Genomic DNA, 23603 nt, shown 5'->3' with positions numbered 1-23603 from the left:
GAACTAGTTTGTTCTAATTAAGGTTCAATTCATAACCAGAAAAATTACTAAACTGAGCCAACAAAGATAAAATAGTGGGAATGGATTTCCTAGGATTAGAAATGTATAATAATAAATCATCTGCATAAAATGATAATCATGTATTTCATTCCCACGGGTAATACCAAAAATGTTAGGTGAGTCTCGGATAGCAATTGCTAAAGGTTCAAGGGCAATATCAAATAATAATGGACTAAGAGGGCATCCCTGCCTAGTACCACGAGATAAGCAAAAAAAGGGAGATCTTTGGTTATTAGTACAAACCGAAGCTACAGGGGTATGATATATCAGTTCAATCCAATATAAATATCGGACTAAAATTAAATTTCTCAAGCACACTAAATAGATATGGCCAATCACCTTTATCAAAAGCTTTCTCAGCATCTAATGAAATAACACATTCCAGAGTACTAAGTGAAGGAGTATAAACAATATTCATTAACCTCCTAATACTAAAAGATGAATAACGATTTTTAATAAATGCAGTTTGGTCCACAGACGTAATTTATACTTTATACCTTATTGTCGCCAAACAATTGGTACTAAAACGTACAATCATCACAGCGATATTTGATTCTGCGCTTCACACTCCCTGGATTACAAATATTATAAATATTAAAAATAGTTTAAAAGTTAGTAAATATTAAAAATTTAAATTTTAAATCATAAATAGAAAATAGAAAAATGGGAAGTAAGGTAGTGCAAAAAAACCGAGTTGCAGGTCCGGATATTTGGAGGGTACGGCCCAGATCCAGGTCAGGATCCGTTCAGCAGTCTTATCACAGTTGGAAAGAAGCTGTTCCCAAATCTGGCCGTACGAGTCTTCAAGCTCCTGAACCTTTAAGGTAATACCTTCTCTAACCTAGTTGCTAATATTTTAGAAAACAGTTGTGAATCTACATTCAGGAGAAATATCGGTCTGTATGATGCACAATCAGTAGGATCTTTATTCTTTTTAAGAATTAAAGAGATAGAAGCTCCATAAAATATGGTAATTTACCTAATCTGATTGCTTCTTTAAAAACTCTAGACAACTATGGAGAAAGAATAGAAGAAAACCACTTTAAAAATTCCACCGTTAAACCATCTGGACCAGGTGCTTTGCCGGAATTCATTGAGGAAATAACAGCTGTTATTTCTTCATCCGTAATAGGAGTTTCTAATGTTAAACATTCTTTGGATGATAATTTCGGAAAATTCAATTTCCTTAAAAAGACATGCATGGTTTTGGGATCATGAGGAAATTCAGAATGGTATAAGGAGGTATAAAATTCTTGAAAAGATTTGTTAATCTCGTCATGATTAACTATCAAGGTGTCATCATGTTTGCGAATCTTGATAATTTGATGTTTAACCAAAGCAGTTTTTAATTGATTAGCTAATAATTTACCCAATTTGGCACTATGTATATAAAACTCGCTTCTAGTTTTCATTAATTGATTTTTATTTGAGGATGTTAATAATAAGCTGTGTTCCATTTGAAGTTCGACTCTCTGTTTATAAAGCTCCTTACTAGGAGCAATAAAATATTTCTTATCAATTTCTTTAATTTTATCAACCAAAAGTGTTTCATTCTTAATATGTTTTTTCAAACCAACAGAATAAGAAATAATCTGTCCATGGATATATGCTTTAAAAGTGTCCCGTACTATCCCGTTGGAGATATCTTCCATAATATTAGTTGAAAAGAAAAGATCAATCTGTTCCTTCATAAACTTAACAAAATCCGGGTCTTGAAGCAAATTAGAATTAAATCGCCATTGTCTAATAGTAAAAGAAGTATCCATTATCTTGATAGAAAGTTTTATTGCAGCATGATCAGAAATGACGATAATGTCATAATTACAATCAATTACAGATGGAATTAAATGAGAGTCAATAAAAAAGTAGTCAATTCGAGAATAAGAATGATAAACAAGTGAGAAGAATGAAAACTCTTTATCCTTAGGGTGTAGAAATCTCCAAATTTCTGAAATTCCAGAGTCAATCATAAAAGGGTTAATAAGAGTAGCCAACTTATTTGGTAAAGCCTGACTAGATATGGATCTATCCATCGGGGATTTAAACAGCAATTAAAATCACCACCCATTATCAACATATACACGTTTAAATTAGGAAAAGAAGTAAATAGGCGCTAAAGAATTTCAGGATAATCCACATTTGGAGCATAAACATTAATCTATAAAAATTGAAACTCCTTTCACTTTGGCCTGAGAGTTCGAGTAAAACTGTTCTTTCCTCCAAAACCTAAAGAAACGTTGATTATCCTCTATCCTCACATGAGCTTCTTGTTCAAAAATAATATGAGCATTCAGTCTTTGGAATACTTTAAAAAAAATTTTCCATTTTATTGGATGGTTTAAACCATTTGTATTCCAAGAGACAAAATTAATAATCTGAGCCATAGTTTAAAGTCAACCCTTTAGTATATAAAGAGTTAACCATAATGTAAACTCATGAAATCAGAAGAGGAATAAGTATTCAGAACAGAACCGGAAGTCATGACACTGCAGACATCTTTGTAGTACTGAATCAGCCCTATAGAAAAGATTAATAAAAAAAAGTAAAGAACCCCCTGCCCTCCACCCATAAAGTCCCGAAATTAAAGCCAGAAAGGGCTAGAAAAAGAACTAAGAACTAATACCAAATCTACCCCCATTTCTCCAGAAGGCAACTCCAAAGATATATGTTAAAAAGAAAACCCCCCGGAAATCCAAAAAAATTAAACACTGTACTATAATAATCTTCATATTGTGATTTCTAAAATGAACGAAAAAAAAGTAAGCACTGTTGCATATTATTAATCTATTACAAACATAAATAATTGAAAATGGCACTTCAAAAAAAAAGAAGGGAATTATGGGAAGAAGGAACCTGAAAAGATGGCGTAGTGAAAAGAACAAAAGATATTATGAAAGGGAAACAGACCGCCATCTTAATTATATGAAGCAAAAAAATAAACAAGATATTCCTCCATACAATAGAAATTCACCATCAAATCGTTAGTGACAATGTCAGAAATCAAATAATTAGGAATTAACGAAGTAAAAAAAAATGAAATCATCAACAAGAAAAAAAAACTTTCGAGATGTGAAAAATGCCTACACTACTAACCAAAAACGAAAATCTTGAACTTATAAAAGACCTCTTCATACAACGATTATAGGCTTTAAAGAAAAAGCACGTAAAAACTAAGCCAATACTGCGAGAGCTAGACATTAATTAGAGCGAAGTATCCGTAGCAGTTGAATAGTGACTCATCCAAAAAACTTTGAGCCGCACTTGTGGAATGGAAGACACAGCATGGACCCTCCGAAGGAGAGATTCTTAAATGGGCAGTATACAATAGGGCTGGTCTGAGAAACCTTTTGGTAGCATTCCGACATCAGAGGTTTAAAAGCCAGCCGCGCGTTCATCACTTCTGGACTGTAGTCCTCTACTAAACAGAACTGATATTGTTGAAATTTAATCATACCTTGCCGACGGGCTAGTCGAATGAGATGCTCTTTAACGTGAACATAATGGAAACGGAGGATCACTGGTCTCAGTTTAAATTCGGAAGACGGTTTGGGACGCATTGTACGGTGAACACGGTCAAGCAGTGGAGGATCATCCGGGAGTACAGAGCTAAACGCATCTTTTAAAAATTGAGAGAAGAATTATGAAGGGTCCCCTCCCTCGACATCCTCGGAGGAGACCAATTATACGCAAGTTCTGTCTTCTAGATCGGTTTTCAAGATCAATAATCTTGGATTTAAAACGTTCCAGTTGTTTAGTCGTCGAAGATAATTTCTGCTCCAAATTCTCAATTTTCAAATCTCTCTTCTGAGCTTCAATGTCCAATTCAGTAATTTTACTTTGATGGTGCTTAACTTCACAATCAAGCGATTTCAAAGAGTCCATAATTAACTTTAAATCTTCTTTAAAACTTTGACATTGTTGTTCAAATTTTTCAGTTAAAAGATTCAACAGAGTATCATAAGATAGTTCAGTTTGTTTGGATTCACCATTTTTTTTCCCCGTTCCCGTCAGAATCCTTCCCATTTTTAGGATCTCGCACTTTAGATCTTGTACTTATTTCTTTGCTCATTTCTTCAAGTTTCACAGCTACAGTTCAAGGATTAATCAATAGTATAGAATAAATCTTCTAGTGTAGGTAAAAATAAATTAAGTAAGGGAGATCATAGGTTAAAAAAAAAGTAACAGTAATGGAGCGAAGCCAAAAACAACCTCTCTCCATGAGCGCCTCCTGGAGAATCCCTCCAGCTCTTTATCTATTTCACCTATCAACTTCCCAGCTCGTTACTTCACCCCTCCCCCTCTCCCAGTTTCACCTATACCCTATCACTTTGTACTTCTTTCTTCACTCTCCCCACCTTCTTAATCTAACTTCTCATCTTTTTTTTCCAGTCCACGGAACATTTTTGCTTTTCTGAAGCCTCCTAAATTGTGCATTGGTATTTAAAAAAAAGGTAACTTGATAAAAGAACTGTAAAATGACTTTACATTTGATAATTTGCTTACTAGCTCATCACTGGAAATCTTCATTCCATTGCCAGCTTGTGCGCGAGAGTTTGACAAATAAGCATTGTCGATCACTGAAGTCATGCGTACTGCATCAGCCATGTCTCCGTTTATTGGAGAACTGTAAATAAAAAGCAAAATACATTTTTCAAAAACGGTAAATCTTCAGTATTAAAAATGTTAGGGAACTGATATCCAAATTTACATATAATCGTATACAACTAATGTCGTAGTCCCTCAAAAACAATAACTTTAGCGCAGTGAAGGCAATGTTAACCACTGGGCTGGCAGATCAGGCCCCACTTGGAGACTGACAGTGCAGTGCAGTAATGGAGCAGTGATACTTTCTAATTGAGTTAAGCCAAAGCCATTTGTGCTCAAGAGACATTTCTCAAGGACCTATAGGAGAAATAACATCAGTAGAACAAATATTCTGGTTACACAACTCATTGAAGTTTGGAGTTACAGAATTATGCAAGTAGGAAAAAGCTCCTCGGCCCACTGAGTCCATATCAACCATTAAGCACCTATTTACACTAACCCCATTTTATTCTCCCCCAAGATTCTATAACGGGTCATATTCTGCATGGAGGTCGGTGACCAGTGGTGTGCCTCAGGGATTTGTTCTGAGACCCTTACTCTTCGTGATTTTTATAAATGACCTGGATGAGGAAGTGGAGGGATGGGTTAGTAAGTCTGCTGATGACACAAGTGTTGTGGATAGTGTGGAGGGCTGTCAGAGATTACAGCGGGACATTGATAGGATGCAAAACTGGGCTGAGAAGTGGCAGATGGAGTTCAACCCAGATAAGTGTGAAGTGGTTCATTTTGGTATGTCAAATATGATAGCAGAATATAGTATTAATGGTAAGACTCTTGGCAGTGTGGAGGATCAGAGGGATCTTGGGGTCCGAGTCCATTGGACGCTCAAAGCAGCTGTGCAGGTTGACTCTGTGGTTAAGGCAGCATACAGTGTATTGGCTTTCATTAACCGTGGAATTGAATTTAGGAGCCGAAAGGTAATGTCGCAGATATATAAGACCCTGGTCAGAGCTCACTTGGAGTACTGTGCTCAGTTCTGGTCGCCTCACTACAGGTAGGATGTGGAAGCCATAGAAAGGGTGCAGAGGAGATTTACAAGGATGTTGCCTGGATTGGGGAGCATGCATTATGAAAACAGGTTGAATGAACTCAGCCTTTTCTCCTTGGAGTGACGGAGGATGAGAGGTGATCTGATAGAGGTGTATAGAGGTGGTCGGAGGAGGCTTATGAGGCGCTCCAGGGTTGTTTTGAGGTGACAGACTGGCAGGCACTCTGTGAGCCACATGGAGAAGATATTGATGGGCTCACAGAATGCATCACTGATTACGTTAACTTCAGTGTGGACTGCAATGTTCCGACAAGAACTGTCCTTTGTTATTCAAATAACAAGCCATGGGTGACAAAGAACATTAAGGACATCTGAACGCTAAAAAGAGGGCGTTTAGAGATGGAAATAGGGAGCAGCTGAGGGCAATACAGAGGGACCTGAAAGCCAGAATCAGGGAGGCTAAAGACAGGCACAGGAGGAAGCTTAAGTGGAAACTCCAGCAGGACAACATGAGAGGTCTGGAGGGGGATGAGGACCATCACTGGGTTCCGGCAAACTAGCAACAGAGGAGCTGAAGGCAGTGTGGACAGGGCCAACAAACTTAACCTGTTCTTTAACAGATTTGACATTGTGACCCCTGCCCATCCCCCACATGAGCCATCTGTTGTCGGCCCCCAACCAACACATATTCCACTCTCCCTTCCTACCCCTCCTCACAGTCCCCCACCCTGCTCTCATGACTATACCCCTCCCCCACACGAAACCACCATGGTGGGCTTCACGGCTGAACAGGTGAGAAGACAGCTGAAACGTCTCAACCCAAGCAAGGCTGCAGGACTGGATGGTGTCAGTACCAGGGTGCTCAAAGCCTGTGCCCCTCAGTTATGTGGAGTACTTCGCCATGTATTCAACATGAGCCTGAGGCTCTGGAGGGTTCCTGTACTGTGGAAGACGTCCTGCCTCGTCCCTATGCTGAAGACGCCGCGTCCCAGCAGCCTCAATGACTACAGACTGGTGGCATTGACCTCCCACATCATGAAGACCCTGGAGAGACTTGTTCTGGAGCTGCTCTGGCCTATGGTCAGGCCAAACTTAGATCCCCTCCAGTTCGCCTACCAGCCCGGACTAGGAGTTGAGGATGCCATCGTCTACCTGCTGAACCGTGTCTACGCCCACCTGGACAAGCCAGTGAGCACTGTGAGGGTCATGATTTTTGACTTCTCCAGTGCGTTCAACACCATCCGCCCTGCTCTGCTGGGGGAGAAGCTGACAGCGATGCAGGTGGATTCCTCCCTGGTATCATGGATTCTTGATTACCTGACTGGCAGACCACAGTACGTGTGCTTGCAACACTGTGTGTCCGACAGAGTGATCCGCAGCACTGGGGCTCCACAGGGGACTGTCTTGTCTCCCTTTCTCTTCACCATTTACACCTCGGACTTCAACTACTGCACAGAGTCTTGTCATCTTCAGAAGTTTTCGGATGACTCTGCCATAGTTGGATGCATCAGCAAGAGAGATGAGGCTGAAAGTTTGTACGGTAGGAAACTTTGTCACATGGTGTGAGCAGAATTATCTGCTGCTTAATGTGAAAAAGACTAAGGAGCTGGTGGTAGACCTGAGGAGAGCTAAGGTACCGGTGACCCCTGTTTCCATCCAGGGGGTCAGTGTGCACATGGTGGAGGATTACAAATACCTGGGGATAAGAATTGACAATAAACTGGACTGGTCAAAGAACACTGAGGCTGTCTACAAGAAGGGTCAGAGCTGTCTCTATTTCCTGAGGAGACTGAGGTCCTTTAGCATCTGCCGGACGATGCTAAGGATGTTCTATGAGTCTGTGGTGGCCAGTGCTATCATGTTTGCTGTTGTGTGCTGGGGCAGCAGGCTGAGGGTAGCAGACACCAACAGAATCAACAAACTCATTCGTAAGGCCAGTGATGTTGTGGGAATGGAACTGGACTCTCTGACGGTGGTGTCTGAAAAGAGGATGCTGTCCAAGTTGCATGCCATCTTGGTCAATGTCTCCCATCCACTACATAATGTACTGGGTGGGCACAGGAGTACATTCAGCCAGAGACTCATTCCTCTGAGATACAGCACAGAGCATCATAAGAAGTCATTCCTGCCTGTGGCCATCAAACTTTACAACTCCTCCCTTGGAGGGTCAGACACCCTGAGCCAATAGGCTGGTCCTGGACTTATTTCATAATTTACTGGCATAATTTACATATTACTATTTAACTATTTATGGTTCTATTACTATTTATTATTTATGGTGCAACTGTAACGAAAACCAATTTCCCCTGGGATCAATAAAGTATGACTATGACTACAAGATGATGACAGGCATTGATCGTGTGGATAGTCAGAGGCTTTTTCCCAAGGCTGAACTGGTTGCCACAGGAAGACACAGGTTTAAGATGCTGGGGAGTAGGTACAGAGGAGATGTCACAGGTAAGTTTTTTTTTTACACAGAGAGTGGTGAGTGCGTGGAATGGACTGCCAGCAACGGTGGTGGAGGCGGATACGATAGGGTCTTTTAAGAGACTTTTGGATAGGTACATGGAGCTTAGAAAAATAGAGGGCTATGGGTAAGCCTAGTAATTTCTAAAGTAGGGACATGTTTGGCACAACTTTGTGGGCCGAAGGGCCTGTATTGTGCTGTAGGTTTTCTACTTTTCTATGTTTAACACCAAGGAAATTTACCAATTAACAAGTCTTTGGGATATGGAGGTGATTGAAGCACTTATGTGGTCACAGAGAGAACATGCAAACTCCAAGTACACAGCACAGAGGTCAGTGTCAAACCAAGGTCCCTAGCAAGTGAGCCAATACATGCCCAAGTTTTGAGTTAAGTGGGGACCTTGCAGGTTATCCACCACATACATTTTCTACATTACAATGGTACCTAGCTCAAATCATTCCATCACTGTTTTGGAACTCCCTGAGATATCAACTGGTGCCTCTGCATAAATGAGTTCATTTTATTCACAAGAAAGAAAAAGGAATTTGTTTCCTTCCAGATGTTGTTCTTTGCAGAGTAACATCAATGTGTTGTACATACTGATCCCATGAGATACCTGGAATAGCATGTATCTTTTAAGATATCACAATAGCTCAACTAATAATAGAACAAAAGGTCTCTGTAACCAGCAATAGGCAAAGATTTTCTGCAGACTGATGTATTCCTTCCTGGATAGAAGATCAATCAAAACATATAAATTGTACCCAGCAGGTAGGTGACAAAGCACTTGCTTCTTGAATCCAGTAGGCCTTATCTCTCTTTAGCTCCCAGCCAGAGCCCAAGACACTGAGTGTGGTAAACCATGTATATATGTTGTAACTCAGTTACCTGTCTGGACACACCCCTCTGCTACTGCCCCTGTGGCTCCTCCCACAGAGTCCTGTATAAAGGTGTTCGCCTTGCCCCTCCCCCTCAGTCCGGGGGCAGACACTCACTGTGGAGGTCGTATTGTACAGCGAATAAAAGCCTTTCAGTATTTTAGCAAACCTCAGTCTTTTGGAGTAATTGAAGGTGCTTCACTGAGCCAAGGTTGAAGTTAACATGGTTATTAATCCGGAGGCATTCAACCTTACTGTTCTTAAAAGACCAACGTGCCTTTGCAGATATACTGGATTTCCTGAACCTTGCTCCCAGCTTGGTTGATGCCAAAATGAACATGCCGAAGATTCCTTCACTTTCACTTTGTCAATCCAAATATACTCCCCCTTTCTGGAATTAAAAATTGCCCCTTTCTAATCAAATGTGAACACAAAGTCACTTACTTTTGCTTGACATTCGAATGATATTACAGCTATTCCTCAATTTCAAACATAGAAACATAGAAAATAGGTGCAGGAGTAGGCCATTCGGCCCTTCGAGCCTGCACCACCATTCAGTATGATCATAGCTGATCATCCAACTCAGAACCCTGTAACAGCCTTCCCTCCATACCCCCTGATCTCTTTAGCCACAAGGGCCATATCTAACTCCCTCTTAAATATAGCCAATGAACTGGTCTCAACTGTTTCCTGTGGCAGAGAATTCCACAGATTCACCACTCTCTGTGTGAAGAAGTTTTTCCTCATCTCGGTCCTAAAAGGCTTCCCCTTTACCCTCAAACTGTGACCCCTCGTTCTGGACTTCCCCAACATCGGGAACAATCTTCCTGCATCTAGCCTGTCCAATCCCTTTAGGATTTTATACGTTTCAATCAGATCCCCCCTCAACCTTCTAAATTCCAACGAGTATAAGCCTAGTTCATCCAGTCTTTCATCATATGAAAGTCCTGCCATCCCAGGAATCAATCTGGTGAACCTTCTTTGTACTCCCTCTATGGCAAGGATGTCTTTCCTCAGATTAGGGGACCAAAACTGCACACAATACTCCAGGTGTGGTCTCACCAAGGCCTTGTACAACTGCAGTAGTACCTCCCTACTCCTGTACTCGAATCCTCTTGCTATAAATGCCAGCATACCATTCGCCTTTTTCACCGCCTGCTGTACCTGCATGCCCACTTTCAATGACTGGTGTATAATGACACCCAGGTCTCATTGCACCTCCCCTTTACCTAATCGGCCACCATTCAGATAATAATCTGTTTTCCTGTTTTTGCCACAAAGTGGATAACTTCACATTTATCCACATTAAATTGCATCTGCCATGAATTTGTCCACTCACCTAACCTATCCAAGTCACCCTGCATCCTCTTAGCATCCTCCTCACAGCTAACACTGCCTCCCAGCTTCATGTCATCCGCAAACTTGGAGATGCTGCATTTAATTCCCTCATCCAAGTCATTAATATATATTGTAAACAACTGGGGTCCCAGCCCTGAGCCTTGCGGTACCCCACTAGTCACTGCCTGCCATTCTGAAAAGGTCCCGTTTATTCCCACTCTTTGCTTCCTGTCTGCTAACCAATTCTCTATCCACATCAATACCTTACCCCCAATACCGTGTGCTTTAAGTTCGCACGCTAATCTCCTGTGTGCGACCTTGTCAAAAGCCTTTTGAAAATCCAAATATACCACATCCACTGGTTCTCCCCTATCCACTCTACTAGTTACATCCTCAAAAAATTCTATGAGATTCGTCAGACATGATGCTCCTTTCACAAATCCATGCTGACTTTGTCCAATGATTTCACCGCTTTCCAAATGTGCTGTTATCACATCTTTGATAACTGACTCTAGCAGTTTCCCCACCACTGATGTTAGGCTACCCGGTCTATAATTCCCTGGTTTCTCTCTCCCTCCTTTTTTAAAAAGTGAAGTTACATTAGCCACCCTCCAATCCTCAGGAACTAGTCCTGGATCTAAAGAGTTTTGAAAAATTATCACTAATGCATCCACTATTTCTTGGGCTACTTCCTTAAGCACTCTGGGATGCAGACCATCTGGCCCTGGGGATTTATCTGCCTTTAATCCCTTCAATTTACCTAACACCACTTCCCTACTAACATGTATTTCCCTCAGTTCCTCCATCTCACTGGACCCTCTGTCCCCTACTATTTCCGGAAGATTATTTATGTCCTCCTTAGTGAAGACAGAACCAAAGTAATTATTCAATTGGTCTGCCATGTCCTTGCTCCCCATAATCAATTCACCTGTTTCTGTCTGTAGGGGACCGACATTTGTCTTAACCAATCTTTTTCAAACATTGTAACAATGTAACATTGTTACATTGCCAGAAAACATTGTGAAATCGGTAAGGTTCCAAAAAAAATCCACAATAAGAGAAACAATGCAGCTAGGGTATCAAATCTCTACAAATCAGGCATTTCCTTGAAATAGTCAGTAGAGTTATAACAAGAATTAGTAAATGAAATAGTCATGATTGTATCCGAAGAGCAGAAAAAAACATTTCATTTGATTGATACAAATTTCCACTTCATCTCTTTAGTGCTTTACCAATACGAACATTATAAATTTGAGCTTTACCAAAATGATCCAATATATATTTCACATGCTTCATATCTTTTCCAGTTTGTAGCAGACCAATAAAGTGAGGAGTCAGACAGGGTTGTGTTCAATCACCAGACCTGTTCTCCCTGTACAGTGAAAACAGCATGAGAACCACACGAGACCTACCTGGAATAAGTATAGGAGGATACAATATCAACAACCTCCGCTATGCAGATGATACAGTACTAATAGCAAACAATGAAGTAAATTTACAGAAACTAGTATCTACCATCCACACAGAGAGTGAAAGACTTGGCCTAACCTTAAACAAAAAGAAAACTGAAGTAATGGTAATATCAAAGAAACCTGATATCCCAAACTGTAGGATCGTATTGGGAAATGAACTCCTGAAACAAGTTCACAACTTCAAATACCTTGGATCATGGGTAACATCTGATGGCAAATGCAAAACAGACATAAAAACAAGAATAGCAATGGCAAGAACAACATTTATAGAAATGAGAAACATCCTAACGAACAAGAAAATAGCAATTGACATTCGCCTTAGAACTCTCAGTTGCTACATTCTTCCTATATTGATGTATGGCTGTGAGTCATGGACCATCACAAATGCAATGGAAAAAAGAATCAATGCAGTAGAGATGTGGTTCCTCAGAAGAATGCTATGCATATCATATACAGAGAGGATAACCAATGAAGAAGTTCTACAGAGAACGAAAACAAAACGTACATTACTTTAAAAAAAATCAGAAAACAGCTGTCAAAATTCTTTGGACACATCATGCGAAGAGAGACATTAGAACATTTAGTTACAACTGGAAAGCTGGAAGGAAAAAGAAGCACAGACAGACAGAATGAAAATGATAGATGGAATAACATTATGGTTAGAAACAGGGGAGGCAACAACTACAATTCGGAGGGTCAAGGACCATGATGGATGGAGAGACATGATCGCCCACACCGAACGGCAAGGCACCTGATTGAATGAGTGAACGAATGAATGAATGAAGCACACCAGTATGGCAGAGGCTGTTTTGTTTACTTACCAATTAACCACTGAACTGCACTTCATTGGCTAGCTTTAGAATATCTCAAGGATGGCAAAAGGCCATGAATGGATCTATTTTATTAATATCATTAATTCAGCCAGCCCTGAGAAAATATATTCCAAGAACATAAATCTGAGGTATGTTTCCTGTAACTCCTCAGAAATTATTTGGAATTTGACAAATCATGGTCAACAGTGAAATGAATTTTTTTGAGAATCAAAATAATGAAATTTTTAAAAATGTACCCTCTAGGAATGAGACAAAGGAAATAAAGTGAGCTTTTGCTAAGGCTACTATTTGCAAACAATACGAAAAGAATTAGGCAGTAGGAAACAGATGACCATTGGGAAACAGAGGGTGTTGGTAGTTTCTTAAAAATTGTGAAATTATCCAGTCATTTGCAATATTGACAGTATCCTTAATGAATAGCCTGATCAAGGTTGTTCGTCTGATTCAAAGTTTAATGGATACTTAAATAGAATCCCAGATTTGTTTGAAAAAATACTATTTTAAGATGTAATACTCCTCCAACTAAACACTCCTCCAATATATGAACAGATTATTTCTGATCACTACTGAACAAAATGATTCCAAAATGTGAGAAAATGTATGGGCAAGAAATTAATATTTCTTGAACAAACATAAATACTCTGCATATTTAATTATTATTAATGTGTCTTGCTGATGAAAATGTATGGGCATGGATGGCAGGAGAAGGTAGAATTTGGATCATATTATACAAATTATTTACTCGTGACGAGGGCCAATTCAAGGAGCAAAACCCAACCGAATGTTCTGCACCTAGCCAACTGCACTGTACCAACTTACTGGAACAAAGGCAGTAGTAATAATAATAATAATAATAACAACAACAACAACAATTATTTACTACCCATCAAATATTCTTCCAGTGAGTGCTGAGTGCAGTCTTCTACTAGGAGGTTGGGACTGGGAAGTACAAGGCTTCCCCCAGCACAGGTGACTAACTATGCACACAAAATGGATTGAACAGCAGGAAATAGCCTGCCCACTCCCCTGCTCACCACCCTGCACAAGCCCTACCAACTTCAGGTTCATCTGCTGCCAAAGTTGCCACTGAAAATGGATTTTTTTTTGGGAAATGCCTATGTCATTCAAAAACACTCATGAACTATCAAACTGTAAATTACAATAAATAGTAACCATCAAAACACTCACATTTAAAAACAAGTTTTAAACAAAATGAATTAGATTAAAAATTACTCACTTAAAAAGGTGTTTCTTGGTTAGTATTGTCACATGTACTGCAGTACAATGAAAAGATTGTCTTCCATACTTTTCAGACACACCAAATCATCCTTGACGATGGATGTTGCTTTCCTGCAACACTGCTCCTTGTGGATGTGCTCAGTGGTGAGGAGGGCTTCACCCATGATGGAGTGGGCTGTATGCAGTACTTTTTGTAGGCTTTTCCATTTAAGGGCACTGGTGTTTCCAAACCAGACTTGATCCAACCAGTCAATATACTCTCCACTGCACATCTACAGAAGTTTGTCAAAGTTTTAGATAATGTGCTGAATCTTTGCAAACTTCTAAGAAAGTAGATGTGTAACCATGTTCTCAGCTGCAAAATTTGGTTGATGGACTAATTGGTCATATTTCAAAGACTACAGAACTACGCCACGCACCCATCTTTAGAACAGTTGCCATTCCCACTTTTGACCAAAGATCCATCCCGCAACAGGTGGTCTTTGAAATTGTTCACGTTGGTACCCAAGTAAGATCATCCTGACAAACTAATCCACTCTTTTCCAAAGTGAAGCCCAGAACAAATAGAAAACACATCTTTTCTGCCACATCTCCCTGTCTATCTCAGCATTAGAACTCTGCTTGAAAAATGAAGTTTTATTTAAATTTGTACCCAATTAGAAACAGTGTTAAATCATTTTTCATCTGCTAATTATTTGCTTATAGCACTGCAAGCACATACCAGTGCAAATCTTCTGCCAATGGCATATAGTATGCCAACTACAAAAAAAAATCAATACATTATTATTAGAGTTCCAAAGAAAATTACAGCTATTAACTCCTTGAGCATGGGTAACTTGCTTCTTCTTAGGCAGTTCCTTATAATCATGGGTGAGCAACCTCTCCCTCAATGTCACAAAAACAAAGGAGCTAGTTGTGTATTACAGGAGGGATGGAGACCGGCTAATCCCTATTGATATCAATGGATCTGGGGTTGAGAGGGTGAACAGCTTTAAGTTCCTCGGCATCTGCATCACCGCGGACCTCACGTGGTCTATACATACCAGCTGTGCGGTGAAAAAGGCACAACAGCACCTCTTTCATTTCAGACGGTTGAGGAGGTTTGGCATGGGCCCACAAATCCTAAGAACTTTCTACAGGGACACAATTGAGAGCATCCCAACTGGCTGCATCACTGCCTGGTATGGGAACTGTACCTCCCTGAATCACAGGATTCTGCAGAGAGTGGTGCGGACAGCCCAGCACATCTGTAATTGTGAACTTCCCATGATTCAGGAAATTTACAAAGACAGGTATGACAAAGTGCCCCAAAGGATCATTGGCGACCCGAGTCACCCCAACCACAATATATTCCAGCTGCTACCATCCGGGAAACAGTACCACAGCATAAAAGTTAGGATCAACAGGCTCGGAAACAGCTTCTTCCACCACACTATCAGACTAATTAACTCTCACTGATTTGAGTGTCTTTCTATATTACATTGACTGTTCTATATATTATAAATTATTATAAACGACTATGATTGCACATTGCACATTCAGACGGAGACGTAATGTAAAGATTTTTGCTCCTCGTGTATGTGAAGGATGTAAGAAATAAAGTCAATTCATTGACTAGTTTTCACTCCGATTTTGTGGTTTTTGAGGTGATCAATGTGGGAACCACATGCTCTTTCATTAATGGAGCAGGAGAGGCTTGACAGTGCAGGTAGGTATGTACTTTGTGAGAAAGACCCTATTGTATCTGCCTCTCCCACTGTTGCTAGCAGTGCATTCCACGCACCCACCACTCTATGTGAATAAATTACCTCAGACATCCCCCCTGAACCTACTTCCAAGCACTTTAAAATTATGACCCTCTTGTTAAGACATTTCAGCTCCAGGCAAAAGCCTTTGGCTATCCCCACCCTCAAGTCACCCAGGACACCTCTATCGCTCCATGGAGAAAATGCCAAGTTCACTCAACCTATTCTCATAAGGCATGCTCCCCAATCCAGACAACATCCTTGAAAATGTCATCTGCACTCTCTATAGTATCCACATCCTTCCTGCAGTGAGGTGACCAGAAATGAACACAGTACTCCAAGTGGGGTCGAACTAAGGTCTTGTATAGCTGTAACATTACCTCACAGCTCTTGCACTCATTCCCATGGTTGAAGAAGACCAAAACACCATACACCTTCTTAACAACACTGTCAACCTGCGCAGCAACTTTGAGGGTCTTATGGACAAAGATCCTCCACACTGCCAAAAGTCTTATCATTAATATTATATTCTGTCTTCAAATTTGACATACCGAAATGAACCACTTCATACTTAACAGGGTTGAAATCCATATACACTACATCCACTGCTCTACCTTCAATGCATTTTGTTACATCCTCAAAGAATTCAATCAGGCTCGTAAGTTACGGCCTGCCCTTGACAAAGCCATGCTGACTGTCCCTAATCAGATTGTCTCTCCAAATGCTCATAAATCCTGCCTCTCAAGGTCATTTCTAACAATTTTCCCACCACTGAAGTAAGACTCACTAGTCTATAATTTCCTAGGTTACCTCTACTCCCTTTCTTGAAGAAGGGAACAATATTTGCAACCCTCCAACCTTCTGGTACTTCTCCTGTCCCTACTGATGATGTAAATACCATCACCAGAGGCTCAGTAATCTCCTCCCTTGCTTCCCACAATAGCCTAGGGCGCATCTCATCTGAGCCTAGCGGCTTATCTAACTTAATAATTTTCGAAAGTTCCAGCACATCCTCTTGCTTAATGTCTATACACTCAAGCGCTTAAGTGTGCTGCAAGTCATCACCACAATTGCCAAGGTCTTTTTCCCTGATGAATATGAAGCAAAGCTACCTCCTGCAACTTCATTCACGTTTCCACTACTGCACCTGATTGGTCCTATTCTCACATGGCTCATCCTCTTCCTCTTCACATACTTGTAGAATCCCTTGGGGTTTTCCTTAATCCTGCTCACCAAGGCTTTCCCATTGCCCCTTCTAACTCTCCTAATTTCATTCTTAAGTTCCTTCCTGACAACCTTCTAATTTTCTAGAGTACCTAGTTTCTTGAACCTTTGTAAGCTTTCTTTTCTTCGTAACTAGATCTTCTACACAATTTGTACACCATGGTTCTTTTGCCCTACCATCCTTTCCCTGCCTCAGCGGAACAGAACTATGCAGAACTCCATGTAATGTAACTCCATAATCTCATGTGGATAGGGTGGTGAAGAAAGCTTTTGGTTTGCTGGTCTTTATTAATCAGAGCATTGAGTATAGGAGTTGGGATGTAATGTTGAAATTGTATAAGGCATTGGTACGGCTAAATCTGGAATATTGTGTACAGTTCTGGTCACTGAATTATAGGAAAGATGTCAATAAAATTGAGAGAGTACAGAGGAGGTTTACTAAAAGGTTTCATCTCCTAAGTTACAGAGAAAGGTTGAACAAGTTAGGTCTTTATCCTTTGGAGCGTAGAAGGTTGAGGGGCGACTTGACAGAGGTGTTTAAAATTTTGAGGGGGATTGATAGAGTTGACGTGGTTAGGCTTTTTCCATTGAGAGTGGGTAAGATTCAAACAAGAGGACATGAGTTGAGAGTTAGAGGACAAAAGTTTAGGGGTAACATGAGGGGGAACTTCTTTACTCAGAGAGTGGTAGCTGTGTGGAATGAGTTTCCAGCAGAAGTGGTTGAATCAGGTTCTATGTTGTCGTTTAAACTTAAATTGGATAGATATATGGACAGAAAAGGAATGGAAGGTTATGGGCTGAGTGCAGCTCAGTGGGACTAGGAGAGAGTAAGAGTTCGGTACAGACTAGAAGGGCCGAGATGGCCTGTTTCTGTGCCGTGTTGTTATATGGTTATATGGTAAGTGTTCCCTGAACATTTGCCACAATTCTGCCATGCATTTCCCTGAAAACATCTGCTCCCAATTTATGTTCCTAAATTCCTGCCTAATAGCATCATACTTCCCCCGACCCAATTAAATGTTTTCCCAAATAGTTTACTCCTATCCCTCTCCAGCGCTATGGTTTTGGGTGCTAAACAACCTTGCACATGCTCATCCCACATTACATAATAGCAAGTAATTTCTCCAGCATTTAATACCATCATTCTGACAACCCTGATTGAGAAGTTACAGAACCTGGGTCTCTGTACCTCCCTCAGCAATTGGATCTTCGACTTCCTAAACGGAAGACCACAATCTGTGCAGATTGGTGATAACATCTCCTCTTCGCTGACGGTCAACGCTGGTGCACCTCAGGGTTGTGTGCTCTACTCTCTATATACATATGACTGTGTGGCTAGGCATAGCTCAAATACCATTTACAAATTTGCTGATCATACAGTTATTGTTGGTAGAATCTCAGATGGTGATGAGAGGGCATACAGGAGCAAGATATACCAACTAGTGGAGTGGTGTCACAGCAACAACCTGGCACTCAACGTCACTAAGACAAAAGAGCCGATTGTGGATTTCCGGAAGGGTAAGATGAAGGAACACATACCAATCCTCACAGAGGAATCAGAAATTTAGTCGGCTTCATCTTGGGTACTAGCCTACAAAATACCCAGGACATCTTCAAGGAGCGGTGCCTCAGAAAGGCAATGTCCATTATTAAGGACCTCCAGCACCCAGGGCATGCCCTTTTCTCACTGTTACCATCAGGTAGGAGATACAGAAGCCTGAAGGCACACACTCAGCGATTCAGGAACAGCTTCTTCTCCTCTGCCATCTGATTCTTAAATGATCATTGAACCCTTAGACACTACCTCACTTTTTTATATTATTTCTGTTTTTTGCACAATTTTTAATCTATTCAATATACATATACTGTAATTGATTTACTTATTTATTTATTATTTTATTTTGGTTTTTTTTCCTTCGATATTATGTATTGCATTGAACTGCTGCTGCTGAGTTAACAAATTTTACGACACATACCAGCGATAATAAACCCGATTCTGATATACCACAGTCTCAGAAAGGCAATGTCCAAGTTCAGAAACAAGTGTTTGGACTCAAACATAGCCAACTCCATTACATTTTAGACAGGTCTTGTGAAATCTCCTAGATGATGACACAAGAATTATAAGTAATGTATTTCCAATATACTTTGCAATGTGTGCAAATGTTCAGGTTCAAGCATCCTGAGCTTGAACTTAAAACAATTGAGAGTCAATTCCATTACATTTTAATTAATTATAGTGAAATCTCCTCATTTCTATGTAGCACATGAATGATAGGCAATGTATCTCAACTGCTACATTAATGTGCTTAAATTCTACTTTCTTATATAAGGTGTGTACATTTGGTTTGCTATCCTCTTATTCCCATTTACTCTTTAATTCCATTTGATAACAACACTCTGCCTGTACCACTTACCAATGAATTTATGCTTTCACCAACTTCCCACTGCCACTCAGCTTAACAGATGCTCACATCTCTGCTGGCCATCTAAAACTCGCCCAACTTTAAAGATAAAATACTACCTATTGATTCCAGAGATTGCTTCATTTATTACATCACACCTGGCAAGATTTTCAAATGTTCTAATCAAAGTTAATTCTCATAAGTTTGTACTTTCAGTGATAAGAGAAAACCTCACCAGTTTTAAGTAGATACCTGATTGGCCGAGACCAATAACAGAATAGACTGACCTGAAATAGCTGCGATCAGTCAGATCCATTACTGGCACATTACCATATTATTCAACTGATAAATTCTGCCTATCTCAGCATCCTTGAGGCATCCTCTGACACCCAATGCCCGAGCATACTGACAACACCATTTTAATTGTTTTAAGTTCTTAATGGTCACACTTTAATCTATGCCTGTAATCTTTCTAAGCACTATAATCCAAATTGTATCCACCACTCTCCTGTGGTTAGACACCCTGTTCCCCACCGTTATTAATAGAGGCTGCAGATGTCACTCTCATTCTGCTATTTCCTTCTGAATCTCTAGCTCTGGGCAGAGTTGAGATGGTGCCAAGTGGCTGCCTCTTTGAGCTCATCTGTGAAAATAGCTTAAGTTCCACTCCCTGATGTCTTCTTTTTCTCCTTTTCAAGGTGGTTGGGGTTCTGGTGAGGTCCTGATCTGCAAATGACACTCAACTGCATTTTTTTTAAATGGCGGATATTCCTGTTCCTGAAGCTTGTCGGCCGACCATTTTCCAACATTTGGTACGGTTTGGAAGATGGTACCTCTGGGGTGCAGCCCAGTGGATGACCAGCTCCAGGGCAGTGTTGCTGACTAAGGCATTCTGGGAGATGGAACATCAGGATTTTGCTATGGTGGATGAATGAAAAAGCGACGTTGCAGACTATAATATCATAACAGTGACTGTCAGTCTCCCCTTTCGCTAAGAAAATGGGTGATATCTCTCTATGCCTTGTTAGTGAGGAAGGGAGTGCTTGTGGCATGTCAAGCTGTTGAGCACACAATAGTTTTTGTTGACTGCAGATCATGGTCTTTCTTTGGATGCTTTGCTCTTGCTTGGTGGGTCGTGGACGGTGATGCTTTTTACTGAAACGGGCGGCAGGGGGAGGCTGATGCGTGATGCTTGCTGCTGCTTAGGTGGGGAGAAGGGAGAGGGGTGCTTTGGGGTTCTAATATTTTTCTATCGTTCATTCTTTTGGGGTTCTTTTTCTCATAGATGTTTGCGGAGACAAGTATTTCAGGTTGTATACTGTATACATTCTCTGATAATAATGGAACCATTTAACATCAAGGTGGTGAAATGATCTATAACCATATAACGATTACAGCACGGAAACAGGCCATCTCGGCCCTTCTAGTCCATGCCGATCCTATCCCCTTGAATCAGAACCAGGTTATCACCAGCAACTTTGATGTGTGTTGCTTGAATTTCCAGCATCTGCAGAATTCCTGTTGTTCAGATTATTACTGTTTTATGTGAAGCAAAATTTGTTGTTTTGTGGCAGCAGTACATTGGAAGGACAAACGTTACTGTGAATTACAAAATAAATAAATAGTGCTAACAAAAAGGAATAAATTCCAATTGACTTTCCAGTTCTCATATGCTCCGCTGTTCTTGTCCGGTAAAGGAGGGTAAGGTTACTTGTAAGGTTAATAAAAATCACGAAAAGTAGAGGTCCCAGAACAGATCCTTGTGGGACACCACTAGTCACAATCCTCCAATCTGAATGTACTCCCTCCACCACCACCCTCTGCCTTCTGCAGGCAAGCCAATTCTGAATCCACCTGGCCAAACTTCCCTGGATCCCATGCCTTCTAACTTTCTGAATAAGCCTACCTTGTCAAATGCCTTACTAAAATCCATATACATCACATCCACTGCACTACCCTCATCTATATGCCTGGTCACCTCCTCAAAGAACTCTATCAGGCTTGATAGACACGATCTGCCCTTCACAAAGCCATGCTGACTGTCCCTGATCAGACTATGATTCTCTAAATGCCTATAGATCCTATCTCTAAGAATCTTTCCCAACAGCTTTCCCACCACCTTTCCCACCACAGACGTAAGGCTCACTGGTCTATAATTACCCGGACTATCCCTACTACCTTTTTTGAACAAGGGAACAACATTCGCCTCCCTCCAATCCTCCGGTACCATTCCCGTGGACAACGAGGACATAAAGATCCTAGCCAGAGGCTCAGCAATCTCTTCTCTTGCCTCGTGGAGCAGCCTGGGGAATATTCCATCAGGCCCCGGGGACTTATCTGTCCTTATGTATTTTAACAACTCCAACACCTCCTCTCCCTTAATATCAACATGCTCCAGAACATCAACCTCACTCATATTGTCCTCACCATCAAGTTCCCTCTCATTGGCAAATACCGAAGAGAAGTATTCATTGAGAATTGTGTTACTTTGACCAACTCCTCTCTCATACCACTGTAATTTCCTTTACTCCACTGAAATACTGCTACACCAGACTTTACTTTTCCCTATCAAATTTCAAGTTGAACTCAATCATATTGCGATCACTGGTTCCTAAGGGTTCTTTTACCTTAAGCTCCCTAATCGCCTCCGGTTCATAACATAACACCTAATCCAGTATAGCTAATCACCTAGTAAGCTCAACAACAAACTGCTCTAAAAAGCCATCTCTTAGGCATTCAACAAACGCATTCTCTTGAGATCCATTACCAACCTGATATTCCCAATCGACCTGCGTGTTAAAATCTCCCATGACTACCATAACATTGCCCCTTTGACTCGCCTTTGTAACCTGTGGTCTGCCTCCCAGCCACTGTTGGGAGGCCTGTATATAACTGCTATCAACATCCTTTTACCCTTGCAGTTTCTTACCTCAGCGCACAAGGATTCAACATCTTCCGATCCTATGTCAAATCTTTTTACTGATTTGATGCCATTCTTTACTAGTAGAGCCACATCACACCCTCTGCCTACCTTCCTATCCCTCCGATACAATGTGTAACCTTGGACATTCAACTCCCAACTACAACCATCCTTTAACCACAATTCAGTGATGGCCACAACATCATACCTGGCAATCTGTATAATTGCAACAAGATCATCCACCTTAGTTCTACTTCACACATTTAGATACAACACCTTGAGTACCGTATTTGCTATCCTTTCTGATTCTGCATTCCTAATGATACTCAGCCTACTGGCTGCAACTAAGTCCCATCACCTGCCTGACAATCTGACTGCATGCTATCTTTACCATTTTACTATCCGTCCTATCCTGAGTCCCTTCACTCCAGTTCGCACCCCGCTGCCAAGTTAGATTAAACCCTCCCCAACAGCTGTAACAAACCTGCCCGTGAGAATATTGGTCCCCCTCGGGTTCAGGTGCAATCTGTTACTTTTGAACAGGTTATAACTCCCCCAGAAGATATCCCAATTATCTGAACCTGAAGCCTTGCCCCCTGCACCAACTTCACAGCCATGCATTTATCTGCCAAATCATCCTGTTTCTACCCTGACTAGCGTGTGGCACAGGCAGCAATCCAGAACTTACTACCCTGGAGGTCCTGCTTCTCAGCTTTCTACTAGTTCTCTAAATTCTCTTTTCAGGACCTCATTGTTTTTCCTTCCTATGGCATTGGTACCAATATGTACCAAGACATCTAGCTACTCCCCATCCTTCTCTAAAATGTTGTGGACACGATCTGAGACATCCCTGACCCTGGCACTTGGAAGGCAACATACCATCCAGGTGTCCCGTTCACATCCACGGAATCTCCTGTCCGTACCTCTCACTATCGAGTCCCCTATCACTACCACTGCCTTCTCTCTTTCCCTTCTGCACCACGGACCTATGCTCAATGCCTGTAACCCGGTCGCCGTGGCATTCTCCCAGGAAGTCATCGCCCACTTTCCTTGGCATCTTTTTCATGCTACTTGTGCTCGACCAAAGCTAATAGTTCTGCTACTTGGAGGATGTTTATGCTGTCCTTCTGATGTTAAAATACAAACACCTAACAGACTTCTTCACTTCAAAACACAACCACAGAACAATATTTTAATTCTAACCTAACAGTTAAATAGATCCTAATGCTATTTCATCCACACTGATCAATGTTGAAAAAGGAAAGGAGAGCAAGGGAATGGCTGGTTTTCTTTACTGGCTTTTGATGACAAATACACAATTTGAAACAGCTACCAATTTATTGTTAGGTTCAGTTTAAAATTTGGAATTATAGAATCTAGAATTGCATTTTAACCTGAAAATACTGGGGGCACATTATATTGAAATGTT

General features: G+C 40.9%; 1 protein-coding gene across 5 annotated transcripts in view; it reads right to left on the bottom strand.

Moving 5' to 3' along the window:
- The window catches only part of gpam (glycerol-3-phosphate acyltransferase, mitochondrial), a 179494-nt gene that overhangs the window by 102310 nt on the left and 53581 nt on the right, over positions 1–23603 (bottom strand). For 3 of the 5 annotated variants that reach the window (XM_063072075.1, XM_063072079.1, XM_063072076.1), the window contains one exon: positions 4546–4684. In XM_063072075.1, coding sequence (XP_062928145.1) covers positions 4546–4665 — 120 coding nt within the window. In that variant the 5' untranslated portion in view covers positions 4666–4684. Of the gene's footprint in view, positions 1–4545; positions 4685–13878; positions 13948–23603 lie in introns of those variants that run through there. The other 2 variants (XM_063072077.1, XM_063072078.1) reach the window with 2 other exon arrangements.

The sequence above is a fragment of the Mobula hypostoma genome, chromosome 19, assembly GCF_963921235.1.
Source record: "Mobula hypostoma chromosome 19, sMobHyp1.1, whole genome shotgun sequence".
Classification (NCBI taxonomy): Eukaryota; Metazoa; Chordata; class Chondrichthyes; order Myliobatiformes; family Myliobatidae; genus Mobula; species Mobula hypostoma.
Note: the sequence above shows the minus strand (reverse complement) of the source record. Positions and strands in the feature narration are given on the sequence as shown.